This window comes from Oncorhynchus masou, chromosome 12 (genome assembly GCF_036934945.1).
Source record: "Oncorhynchus masou masou isolate Uvic2021 chromosome 12, UVic_Omas_1.1, whole genome shotgun sequence".
NCBI lineage: Eukaryota > Metazoa > Chordata > Actinopteri > Salmoniformes > Salmonidae > Oncorhynchus > Oncorhynchus masou.
The window spans coordinates 91,497,654-91,510,327 of NC_088223.1; the positions used below are offsets into that span (position 1 = coordinate 91,497,654).

The following is a 12,674-nucleotide window of genomic DNA, read 5'->3' on the forward strand; positions in this document are numbered from 1 at the left end:
TATTAGAATTATCATTGTGTGGGTCGCTGGTCAGATATATATTAGAATTATCATTGTGTGGTCCACTGGCCAGATATATATTAGAATTATCATTGTGTGGTCCGCTGGCCAGATATATACCAGAATTATCATTGTGTGGTCCGCTGGCCAGATATATACCAGAATTATCATTGTGTGGTCCGCTGGCCAGATATATACCAGAATTATCATTGTGTGGTCCACTGGCCAGATATATACCAGAATTATCATTGTGTGGTCCGCTGGCCAGATATATACCAGAATTATCATTGTGTGGTCCGCTGGCCAGATATATATTAGAATTATCATTGTGTGGTCCGCTGGCCAGATATATACCAGAATTATCATTGTGTGGGTCGCTGGCCAGATATATATTAGAATTAGCATTGTGTGGGTCGCTGGCCAGATATATATTAGAATTAGCATTGTGTGGGTCGCTGGCCAGATATATATTAGAATTAGCATTGTGTGGGTCGCTGGCCAGATATATATTAGAATTAGCATTGTGTGGGTCGCTGGCCAGATATATATTAGAATTATCATTGTGTGGTCGCTGGCCAGATATATATTAGAATTAGCATTGTGTGGGTCGCTGGCCAGATATATATTAGAATTAGCATTGTGTGGGTCGCTGGCCAGATATATTCTCCCATTTAACTTACAAAAGATAAAAGGTGGAAAGCTGAGGCATTTAATCGCAGTGATCGTAGAATAGAGACATTTCGCAGATTGCTTTCAACAACTTGTCCCATACATTTATCAAAATAGGTGCTACATCTCAGTTCTAAATCTCTTTAAGCAAAGCCTTACAACATCGGACATTCAGTACAACGTATTGAACTTGGCTTTGTTGGTGTGGCCGTACAATGGTGGTGTGATTTTAGTTGTAAACGGTGAGGTTGCCCCTAGCATCCTGGTCCTTCTCGATGGCCTCGAACAGAGACTTGAAGTTTCCTGCCCCAAAGCCCTGTGGTGGGATACACACACACACACACACACACACACACACACACACACACACACACACACACACACACACACACACACACACACACACACACACACACACACACACACACACACACACACGGGGTCAATCAATGAAATGTATTTATTAAAGCTCTGTTACATCATCAGTTCATTTTTTATTTTTTTTATTTAACCAGGCAAGTCAGTTAAGAACAAATTCTTATTTTCAATGACGGCCTAGGAAGAGTGGGTTAACTGCCTGTTCAGGGGCAGGACGACAGTTTTGTAACTTGTACAGGGAAGCCTAGTGGTTAGAGTGTAGGGGCCCCTACACTCTAACCACTAGGCTACCTACCGCCCCTACACTCTAACCACTAGGCTACCTACCGCCCCTACACTCTAACCACTAGGCTACCCTGCCGCCCCTACACTCTAACCACTAGACTACCTGCCGCCCCTACACTCTAACCACTAGACTACCCTACCGCCCCTACACTCTAACCACTAGGCCTACCTACACTCTAACCACTAGGCCACCTACCGCCCCTAAACCACTAGGCTACCTACACTCTAACCACTAGGCTACCTACCGCCTACACTCTAACCACTAGGCTACCCTGCCGCCCCTACACTCTAACCACTAGACTACCTGCCGCCCCTACACTCTAACCACTAGACTACCCTACCGCCCCTACACTCTAACCACTAGACTACCTGCCGCCCCTACACTCTAACCACTAGACTACCCTACCGCCCCTACACTCTAACCACTAGGCTACCTACTGCCGCCCCTACACTCTAACCACTAGACTACCTACCGCCCCTACACTCTAACCACTAGGCTACCTACCGCCCCTACACTCTAACCACTAGACTACCTACCGCCCCTACACTCTAACCACTAGACTACCTCTAACCACTAGACCCCCCCTACACTCTAACCACTAGGCCACCTACCGCCTCTACACTCTAACCACTAGGCTACCCTGCCGCCCCTACACACTAACCACTAGACTACCTGCCGCCCCTACACTCTAACCACTAGACTACCCTACCGCCCCTACACTCTAACCACTAGACTACCTGCCGCCCCTACACTCTAACCACTAGACTACCCTACCGCCCCTACACTCTAACCACTAGACTACCTGCCTCCCCTACTCTAACCACTAGACTACCCTACCGCCCCTACACTCTAACCACTAGACTACCTGCCGCCCCTACACTCTAACCACTAGACTACCCTACCGCCCCTACACTCTAACCACTAGACTACCTGCCGCCCCTACACTCTAACCACTAGACTACCCTACCGCCCCTACACTCTAACCACTAGGCTACCTACCGCCTCTACACTCTAACCACTAGGCTACCCTGCCGCCCCTACACTCTAACCACTAGACTACCTGCCGCCCCTACACTCTAACCACTAGACTACCCTACCGCCCCTACACTCTAACCACTAGACTACCTGCCGCCCCTACACTCTAACCACTAGACTACCCTACCGCCCCTACACTCTAACCACTAGACTACCTGCCGCCCCTACACTCTAACCACTAGGCTACCTGCCCCCCCTACACTCTAACCACTAGACTACCGCCCCCCTACACTCTAACCACTAGACCGCCCCTACCTCTAACCACTAGACTACCCTACACTCTAACCACTAGGCTACCTACCGCCCCTACACTCAAACCACTAGACAACCCTACCGCCCCTACACTCTAACCACTAGGCTACCTACCGCCCCTACACTCTAACCACTAGGCCACCTACCGCCCCTACACTCTAACCACTAGGCTACCGCCCCTACACTCTAACCACTAGACTACCTGCCCCCCTACACTCTAAGCACTAGGCTACCCTGCCCCCTCTACACTCAAACCACTAGACAACCCTACCGCCCCTACACTCTAACCACTAGGCTACCTACCGCCCCTACACTCTACCCACTAGACTACCTACCTCCCCTACACTCTAACCACTACTACCTACCGCCCCTCAAACCACTAGACAACCTACCGCCCCTACACTCTAACCACTAGGCTACCTACCGCCCTACACTCTAACCACTAGACTACCTGCCTCCCTACACTCTAACCACTAGGCTACCTGCCCCCCTACACTCTAACCACTAGACTACCTGCCTCCCCTACACTCTAACCACTAGGCTACCTACACTCTAACCCCCTACCTACCCCCCTACACTCTAACCACTAGACTACCCTACCGCCCCTACACTCTAACCACTAGACTACCTACCGCCCCTACACTCTAACCACTAGACTACCTACCGCCCCTACACTCTAACCACTAGACTACCTGCCCCCCTACACTCTAACCACTAGACTACCTGCCACCTCTACACTCTAACCACTAGACTACCTGCCTCCTCTACACTCTAACCACTAGACTACCCTGCCATCCCTACACTCTAACCACTAGACTACCTGCCATCCCTACACTCTAACCACTAGACTACCTCTAACCACCTCTACACTCTAACCACTTGACTACCTGCCTCCTCTACACTCTAACCACTAGACTACCTGCCTCCTCTACACTCTAACCACTAGGCTACCTACCACCCCTACACTCTAACCACTAGACTACCTACCACCTCTACACTCTAACCACTAGACTACCTACCACCTCTACACTCTAACCACTAGACTACCTGCCACCTCTACACTCTAACCACTAGACTACCTGCCTCCTCTACACTCTAACCACTAGGCTACCTACCACCCCTACACTCTAACCACTAGGCTACCCTAACCACTAGCCCTGCCCCCCTACACTCTAACCACTAGACTACCTGCCGCCCCTACACTCTAACCACTAGACTACCCTACCGCCCCTACACTCTAACCACTAGGCTACCTACCGCCCCTACACTCTAACCACTAGGCTACCTACCGCCCCTACACTCTAACCACTAGGCTACCCTGCCGCCCCTACACTCTAACCACTAGACTACCTGCCGCCCCTACACTCTAACCACTAGACTACCCTACCGCCCCTACACTCTAACCACTAGGCTACCTACCGCCCCTACACTCTAACCACTAGGCTACCTACCGCCCCTACACTCTAACCACTAGGCTACCCTGCCGCCCCTACACTCTAACCACTAGACTACCTGCCGCCCCTACACTCTAACCACTAGACTACCCTACCGCCCCTACACTCTAACCACTAGACTACCTGCCGCCCCTACACTCTAACCACTAGACTACCTACCGCCCCTACACTCTAACCACTAGGCCACCTACCGCCCCTACACTCTAACCACTAGGCTACCTGCCCCCCCTACACTCTAACCACTAGACTACCTTACCGCCCCTACACTCTAACCACTAGGCTACCGCCCCTACACTCTAACCACTAGACTACCCTACCGCCCCTACACTCTAACCACTAGGCTACCTACCGCCCCTACACTCTAACCACTAGACAACCCTACCGCCCCTACACTCTAACCACTCGGCTACCTACCGCCCCTACACTCTAACCACTAGGCCACCTACCGCCCCTACGCTCTAACCACTAGGCTACCGCCCCTACACTCTAACCACTAGACTACCCTACCGCCCCTACACTCTAACCACTAGGCTACCTACCGCCTCTACACTCTAACCACTAGGCTACCCTGCCGCCCCTACACACTAACCACTAGACTACCTACCGGCCCCTACCGCCCCTACACTCTAACCACTAGACTACCTACCGCCCCCCTACACTCTAACCACTAGGCTACCTGCCTCCCCTACACTCTAACCACTAGGCTACCTGCCCCCTCTAACCACTAGGCTACCTACCGCCCCTACACTCTAACCACTAGACTACCTGCCGCCCCTACACTCTAACCACTAGGCTACCTACCGCCCCTACCTCTACCGCCCCTACCGCCCCTACACTCTAACCACTAGGCTACCGCCCCCTACACTCTAACCACTAGACTACCTACCCCCTACACTCTAACCACTAGGCTACCTACCCCCCTACACTCAAACCACTAGACAACCCTACCGCCCCTACACTCTAACCACTAGGCTACCTACCGCCCCTACACTCTAACCACTAGGCCACCTACCGCCCCTACACTCTAACCACTAGGCTACCTACCCCTACACTCTAACCACTAGACTACCTGCCCCCCTACACTCTAACCACTAGGCTACCCTGCCCCCTACACTCTAACCACCACTAGACAAACCACTAGACTACCTACCATCCTACACTCTAACCACTAGGCTACCTACCGCCCCTACACTCTAACCACTAGACTACCTACCTCCCCTACACTCTAACCACTAGACTACCCCATCCCTACCGCCCCTACACTCTAACCACTAGGCTACCTACCGCCCCTACACTCTAACCACTAGACTACCTGCCTCCCCTACACTCTAACCACTAGGCTACCTGCCCCCCCTACACTCTAACCACTAGACTACCTGCCTCCCCTACACTCTAACCACTAGACTACCTGCCCCCCTACACTCTAACCACTAGACTACCTACCGCCCCTACACTCTAACCACTAGACTACCTACCGCCTCTACACTCTAACCACTAGACTACCTACCGCCCCTACACTCTAACCACTAGACTACCTACCGCCTCTACACTCTAACCACTAGACTACCTGCCACCCCTACACTCTAACCACTAGACTACCTGCCTCCTCTACACTCTAACCACTAGACTACCTGCCATCCCTACACTCTAACCACTAGACTACCTGCCATCCTCTACACTCTAACCACTAGACTACCTACCGCCTCTACACTCTAACCACTAGACTACCCTACCGCCCCTACACTCTAACCAACCACTAGACTACCTACCGCCTCTACACTCTAACCACTAGGCTACCTACCTCCCCTACACTCTAACCACTAGACTACCTGCCACCTCTACACTCTAACCACTAGACTACCTACCACCTCTACACTCTAACCACTAGACTACCTGCCATCCCTACACTCTAACCACTAGACTACCTGCCTCCTCTACACTCTAACCACTAGGCTACCTACCACCCCTACACTCTAACCACTAGGCTACCTACCGCCTCTACACTCTAACCACTAGACTACCTACCACCTCTACACTCTAACCACTAGACTACCTGCCTCCTCTACACTCTAACCACTAGACTACCTACCGCCCCTACACTCTAACCACTAGACTACCTACCGCCTCTACACTCTAACCACTAGACTACCTACCACCTCTACACTCTAACCACTAGACTACCTACCGCCCCTACACTCTAACCACTAGACTACCTACCACCTCTACACTCTAACCACTAGACTACCTGCCTCCTCTACACTCTAACCACTAGACTACCTGCCACCTCTACACTCTAACCACTAGGCTACCCTGCCGCCTCTACACTCTAACCACTAGACTACCTAACCCCTCTACACTCTAACCACTAGACTACCTAACCCCTCTACACTCTAACCGCTAACCCATTCAGAGATCTGTGTTATTTGTGGCTGAAAGTATGAATTCAGTGACAGTTTTTTTTTATAGCGTCTTTGGTGTTGACTTCCTGAGGCAAAAGACTTAAACACTGAGTTGTATGTTCAAGCGCCAGCTCGCCCCAGAACATTTTCATTTATGAGCTCCAAGTAAAATCATGTAAATATTTGAAAGCGTAATAAAAAAAAAGATCAAGATGATAAAAGACCGAGAAGACCGTTCCTTTGAAGTGGTGTACCTACATGTTTTGAGTTTCAGTTTCAACCAATCATCACTTGACTGTGAAACGCCGACTGATGGAGCCTGTTCTAACTGGTTTTAACTGGTTCCAACTGGTTCTAACTGGTTCTAACAGGTAGTGAGCGGGGACTTTTTAAAAATATATATATATTTTTTATCTTTATTTAACCAGGCAAGTCAGTTAAGAACAAATTCTTAGGCCTAGGAACAGTGGGTTAACTGCCTGTTCAGGGGCAGAACGACAAATTTGTACCTTGTCAGCTCGGGGGGTTTGAACTTGCAACCTTTCGGTTACTTTTCCAACGCTCTAACCACTAGGCTACCCTGCCGCCCCACTTGGTTAGAAACCCAAACGAACAGGGTGAAACCCAATCCACAACTCTACCTCAGTTCCAGGTCTCTCTGCTACAGTCGGTCTTTAATCTGCACCTGTGATAGATTATTGTTTATGACTCTGTCTCGTGTTTGCCCTGGGTGGCAGCCGGTTAACAGGTGTTAACACGCGCGAGCGAACACACGTGTTGCCGGTTATATGAACTTACAAGTGGTGACTTTGTGTATGTGTAAGAGAGAAAGAGAGAGATGAGAGAGAGAGAGAGAGAGAGAGAGATGGGGGCTATTGGACTGTACTCCCCCTATAAAGGGCTGTGTGTGTGAGGGAGAGAGAGCGAGAGAGCGAGAAAAGGGGGCTATTGGACTACACTCCCCCTATAAAGGGCTGAGAAAGAGAGAGAGGGAGTGAGAAATGGGGGCTATTGGACTACACTCCCCCTATAAAGGGCTGAGAGAGAGAGAGAGAGAGAGAGAGAGTGAGAGGGAGTGAGAAATGGGGGCCATTGGACTACACTCCCCCTATAAAGGGCTGAGAGAGAGAGAGAGGGAGGGAGAAATGGGGGCTATTGGACAACACTCCCTCTATAAAGAGATAGCAATAGATACGTATACAAGTGAAACCGGGCCACTTTCATAGCTAGTCTTAATTTCACAAAAAAATACTATTTTGACTATGAGAATCTGGCATTTGTGGTTTTTAAATGAAAGGTATTTGAGAATCCCTTGTAATCAGAGGGAAAGCTAATTGACTTCTGGTCTCCTAGTATCTGGTATACTTACAAAGTGGTTGTGACGCTGAATGACCTCCAAAAAAAGGGTTGGTCGGTCCTGCACGGGTTTGGTGAAGATTTGGAGCAGGTAGCCCTTGTCATCGAAGTCAACTAAGATTTTCAGTTCCTTGACTCAGCCAAGACAGACAGAGAGAGAATGAATAAGGACATTTGGACACTGAGCTTAAAGTATCGGCTCTGATTTAAATTACACTCAGGCTCTCTCTCAAGTTGTCTGTCCTCGATTCCTTGTGCCTTGCTTCTTAAAACGGTCAGAGGGAAGGAACCTAGGACTTTTTCCTTCAATACGTTTTGAGAAAGGATCGAGAGGAGAGGATGTGAGGAATCGAAGAAAGATGAATTGAGAAAGAGCCCCAGTATGAGATTAAAGACATGACACTCTATATACCTGTAGCCTCTTGAGGTCCTCCTTCACCTTGATCTTGGATGTCTTGAGGTTCTCCCTCAGGCTCTCATAGTAAGCATCAGGGGCTGCCAGGAAGTCCATCCCCCGGGCTCGGAGGTTCACGATCTGTTTTAAGACAGAGTAGATGATCTTTAGACTGTCACTACTTGCTTAACTCAAGAGAAGAAGACTGGGTGAATGAAGCTGATGGTTATTTCCAATGGCTTGCTTTTGCCCTGAGACATAGCTGTATGCCATGGAGTAGGAGGAGTATACAGCTATGTCTTAGGGCAAGTCTTGCCTGTGCTTGCTTACTTAGAATGTCTCCGTTTAAACCTCTTAAGGATCGGGCCCTTTTTTTTCAATTTTCGCCTAAAATGACTGCCCAAACTCAGGCCATGAAGCAAGGATATGCATATTCTTGGTACCATTTGAAAGGAAACACTTTGAAGTTTGTGGAAATGTGAAAGGAATGTAGGAGAATATAACACAATAGATCTGGTAACAGATAATATAAAGAAAAAAATATCGTTTTTTTTATTTTGTTTGTAGCATCATCTTTGAAATGTATTATTCCAGCCCAGGTGCAATTTAAATTTTGGCCACTAGAAGTGTATATGCATAGTTTTAGACTTATCCAATGAACCATTGCATTACTGTTCAAAATTTTGTATCAAGACTACCCAAATGTGCCTCATTTCTTTATTAATAACTTTTCATGTTCAAAATAGTGCACTCTCCTCAAACAATAGCATGGTATTCTTTCACTGTAATAGCTACTGTAAATTGGACAGTGCAGTTAGATTAACAAGAATGTAAGCTTTCTGCCAAATTCAGATATGTCTATGTCCTAGGAAATGTTCTTGTTACTTATAACCTCATGCTAATCGCATTAGCCTTCGTTAGCTCAACCTCATGCTAATCGCATTAGCCTACGTTAGCTCAACCTCATGCTAATCGCATTAGCCTACGTTAGCTCAACCTCATGCTAATCGCATTAGCCTACGTTAGCTCAACCTCATGCTAATCGCATTAGCCTACGTTAGCTCAACCTCATGCTAATCGCATTAGCCTACGTTAGCTCAACCGTCCCGCAGGGGACCTACCAATGGATGGATTGTAAATATTCAACTGATATACAGTACTTTTCAGACTTTTTCAGTATTGTGTTACAGCCTGAATTTAAAATGGATTACATTGAGAGTGTTGGGTAACGCCTACACACAATAATGTATAACGTCGAAGTGGAATTATGTTTTTCCAAAATGTTTACAAATTAATAAAACGTGTAAAGTTGAAAGGTTTTGAGTCAATAAGTATTCAACCCCTTTAAGGCAAACCTAAATAAGTTCAGGAATAAACATTTACAAAATCACATAATAAGTTCCATGGACTCACTCTGTGTGCAACAATAGTGTTTGACATGATTTTTTGAATGACTATCTCTGTACACCACACATACAATATATGTATTTCGAGCAGTGAATTTCAAACACAGATTCAACCACATAGACCAGGGAGGATTTCTAATGCCTCGCAAAGAAGGGTACCTAATCGGTAAATAAACAAATAAGAATTGAATATCCCTTTGAGCATGGTGAAGTTATTAATTACACTTTGCATGGTGTATCAATACACCCAGTCACTACAAAGATACAGGTGTCCTTCCTAACTCAGTTGCCGGAGAGGAAGGAAACCGCTCAGGAATTTCACCATGAGGCCAATGGTGACTTTAAAACAGCTACAGAGTTTAATGGCTGTGATAGAAGAAAACTGAGGATGGATCTACAACATTGTAGTTACTCCACAATACTAACCTAAATGACAGAGTGAAAAGAAGGAAACCTGTACAGAATAAAAAATATAGTGCCTTTACTTTTGTGCCTTTGCAACAAGGCACTAAAGTAATACTGCAAAAAAATGTGTGCAAAGCAATTAACGTTTTTTTTTCCTGAATACAAAGTGTTATGTTGGGGCAAATCCAATTCTCCATATTTTCAATTATAAGTGGTGGCTGCATCATGTTATGAGTATTATTGTAATCATTAAGGACTGGGGAGTTTCTCAGGATAAAAAAGAAACAGAATGGAGCACAGGCTAAATCCTAGTCTACACTGGAGTTGGTTACCAAGGAGACAGTCAATGTTCCCGAGTTAGAGTTTTGACTTAAATCTACTTGAAAATGTAAAAATGGTTCTCTAGCAATGATCAACAATCAATTTGACAGAGCTTGAAGAATTTAGACAATAATGGGCAAATGTTGCACAATCCAGGTGTGGAAAGCTCTTAGAGACTTGCCCAGAAAGACTCACAGGTGTAATCATTGCCAAAGGTGCTTCTACAAAGTATTGACACAAGGGTGTGAATACTTATGTCAATTAGATATTTCTGTATTTCATTATCAACAAATTTGCAAAACATTTCTAAAACATTGTTTTCACTTTGTCATTATGATATATTGTGTGAAGATGGGTGAGGTGAAAAATCGATTTAATCCATTTTGAATTCAGGCTGTAACAACAACAAAATGTGGAATAAGTCAAGGGGTATGACTACTTTCTGAAGGCACTGTAATGTTGTATTTATTTCTTAGTCAGAAAATATATGATTGACTTACAGCTTGAATGATGTCGGATGTGTTCAGGGCGATGTGCTGGACGCCAGGCCCTCCATTGTAGTCGCAATACTCCTGTTGAAATAAGGCCCCAATCAAGTTCAAATCCACACCTCACCCCTCCCCTCCCCTCACCACAGCACACACACCACACCTCACCCCTCCCCTCACACACACATAAACACAGGCGGGGTAGATAAAATACCTCATGATAAGCTGTAGACCACACTATTTACCAAGAGAGTTTTCATCTATATTTTTTGTAGCTGTCTATTTACCATCACAAACCGATGATGGCATTAAGACCTCAATCAAAGAGCTGTACTGGGCCATAAGTAAACAAGAAAATGTTCATCTAGAGGCGGCGCTCCTAGTGGCCGGTAACTTGAATCCGGAAAACTGAAATCCGTTTGACCTTATTTCTAGCAGCATGTCATCTGGGCAGCTTGAGGCAAAAAAACTCTAGACCACCTTTACTCCACACACAGAGATACGTACAAAGCTCTCACCTGCCCTCCATTTGGAAAATCCGACCATAACTCTATCCCCCTGATTCCTGCTTACAAGTAAAAACTCAATTGAGAAGTACCAGTGACACGCTCTATAAGGAAATGGTGCGATGAAGCGGATGCTAAGCGACAGGACTGTTTCGCGAGCACAGACTGGAATATGTTCCGGGATTCGTACGATGGCATTGAGGAGTATACCACCTCAGTCACTGATGCTAAGCTACAGGACTGTTTCACTGGCACAGACTGGAATATGTTCCGGGATTCGATTCGTCCGATGAGGAGTTTACCACATCAGTCACCAGCTTCATCAATAAGTGCATCGACGACGTCGTTGCCACAGTGACAATATGTACATATCCCAACCAGAATCCATGGATTACAGGCAACATCCGCACTGAGCAAAAGGCTAGAGCTGCTGCTTTGAAGGAGTGGAACATTAATCCGGTATTTTATAAGAAATCCTTCAAAACACTCAGACGAACCGTCAATACAGGACCATGATCAAATCCTACAACACCGGCTCTGACGCTCATCGGATGTGGGCTTGCAAACACTCACGGATTACAAAGGGAATCGCAAACTGTCCAGTGACGCGAGCGTACCAGACGAGCAAAATACCTTCGATACTTTCAACACTGAACCATGCATGAGAGCATCAGCTGTTCCAGATGACTGAGTTGTTTTAGCAGGTTCAAAATGCCCAGACGGATTACCAGGACCCATCCTGAGAGCATGCGCTGACCAGATGGCAAGTGTCTTCACTGACATTTTCAACCTCTCTGTCACGTTCTGACCTTTATTTCCTTTGTTTTGTGTCCCCTGACACGCACAAGTACACACACAAAGAGGTGAAAGGTCAGTGGACAGACCTGGATTTGCGACTTCTTCACGCCAGGAGCAGGTTCGTTGATTGGCATCTTGATGGTCTCCTCATAGTTGGTCACTACGATGGACCTCAGGGCGCTGTATTGTGTGTGGATCTGTTTGTCATCTATCGACCAGAACCGGTGAAACAGCAAGCAGTTCTGATACCTGGAGACAGTGGTTCCGTTAACAAATTGGTTACAAATATATTACTCTTAAGGTGAATCAATTATTTGATGACGTGAATATATTTAGTAAAGTTTTATCTAAAAAAAAGATTTTAAAAAATTCTCTAGCTTAAACTGATGTATTTTGATGGTGATTTAAAAAATATATATATGTTACTTAGATTGACGTAGGGATGCGTCAATAGACTCTAAAGGATTACATTTCCTCTTCCATATCTTGACTGCCTTTTTCCCATATAAGAGTAACTTTGACCCGAG

General features: G+C 46.6%; 1 protein-coding gene and 1 long non-coding RNA gene across 3 annotated transcripts in view; both read right to left on the reverse strand.

The window, feature by feature from the left end:
• Positions 1-695: 695 nt before the first annotated feature.
• Positions 696-12,674, reverse strand: part of hpda (4-hydroxyphenylpyruvate dioxygenase a) — a 26,012-nt gene continuing 14,033 nt past the window's right edge. Inside the window, exons 10-14 of the mRNA XM_064982423.1 lie at positions 12,234-12,396; positions 10,856-10,927; positions 8,242-8,364; positions 7,843-7,959; positions 696-985 (exon numbers count right to left, since the gene is read on the reverse strand). Of these exons, the coding sequence (XP_064838495.1) occupies positions 899-985; positions 7,843-7,959; positions 8,242-8,364; positions 10,856-10,927; positions 12,234-12,396 (562 nt within the window). The 3' untranslated portion in view covers positions 696-898. The remainder of the gene's footprint in view (positions 986-7,842; positions 7,960-8,241; positions 8,365-10,855; positions 10,928-12,233; positions 12,397-12,674) is intronic.
• LOC135551049 (uncharacterized) lies at positions 2,167-4,678 on the reverse strand. Of its 2 annotated transcripts, none has more exons than XR_010457172.1 (3): positions 3,809-4,678; positions 2,763-2,822; positions 2,167-2,491 (listed from the first exon to the last, which is right to left on the reverse strand). It is a non-coding gene; the product is annotated as an uncharacterized LOC135551049 (long non-coding RNA). The 2 variants fall into 2 exon arrangements; XR_010457171.1 differs by lacking the exon at positions 2,167-2,491 and having other exon boundaries at positions 2,647-2,822; positions 3,809-4,293; positions 4,359-4,678.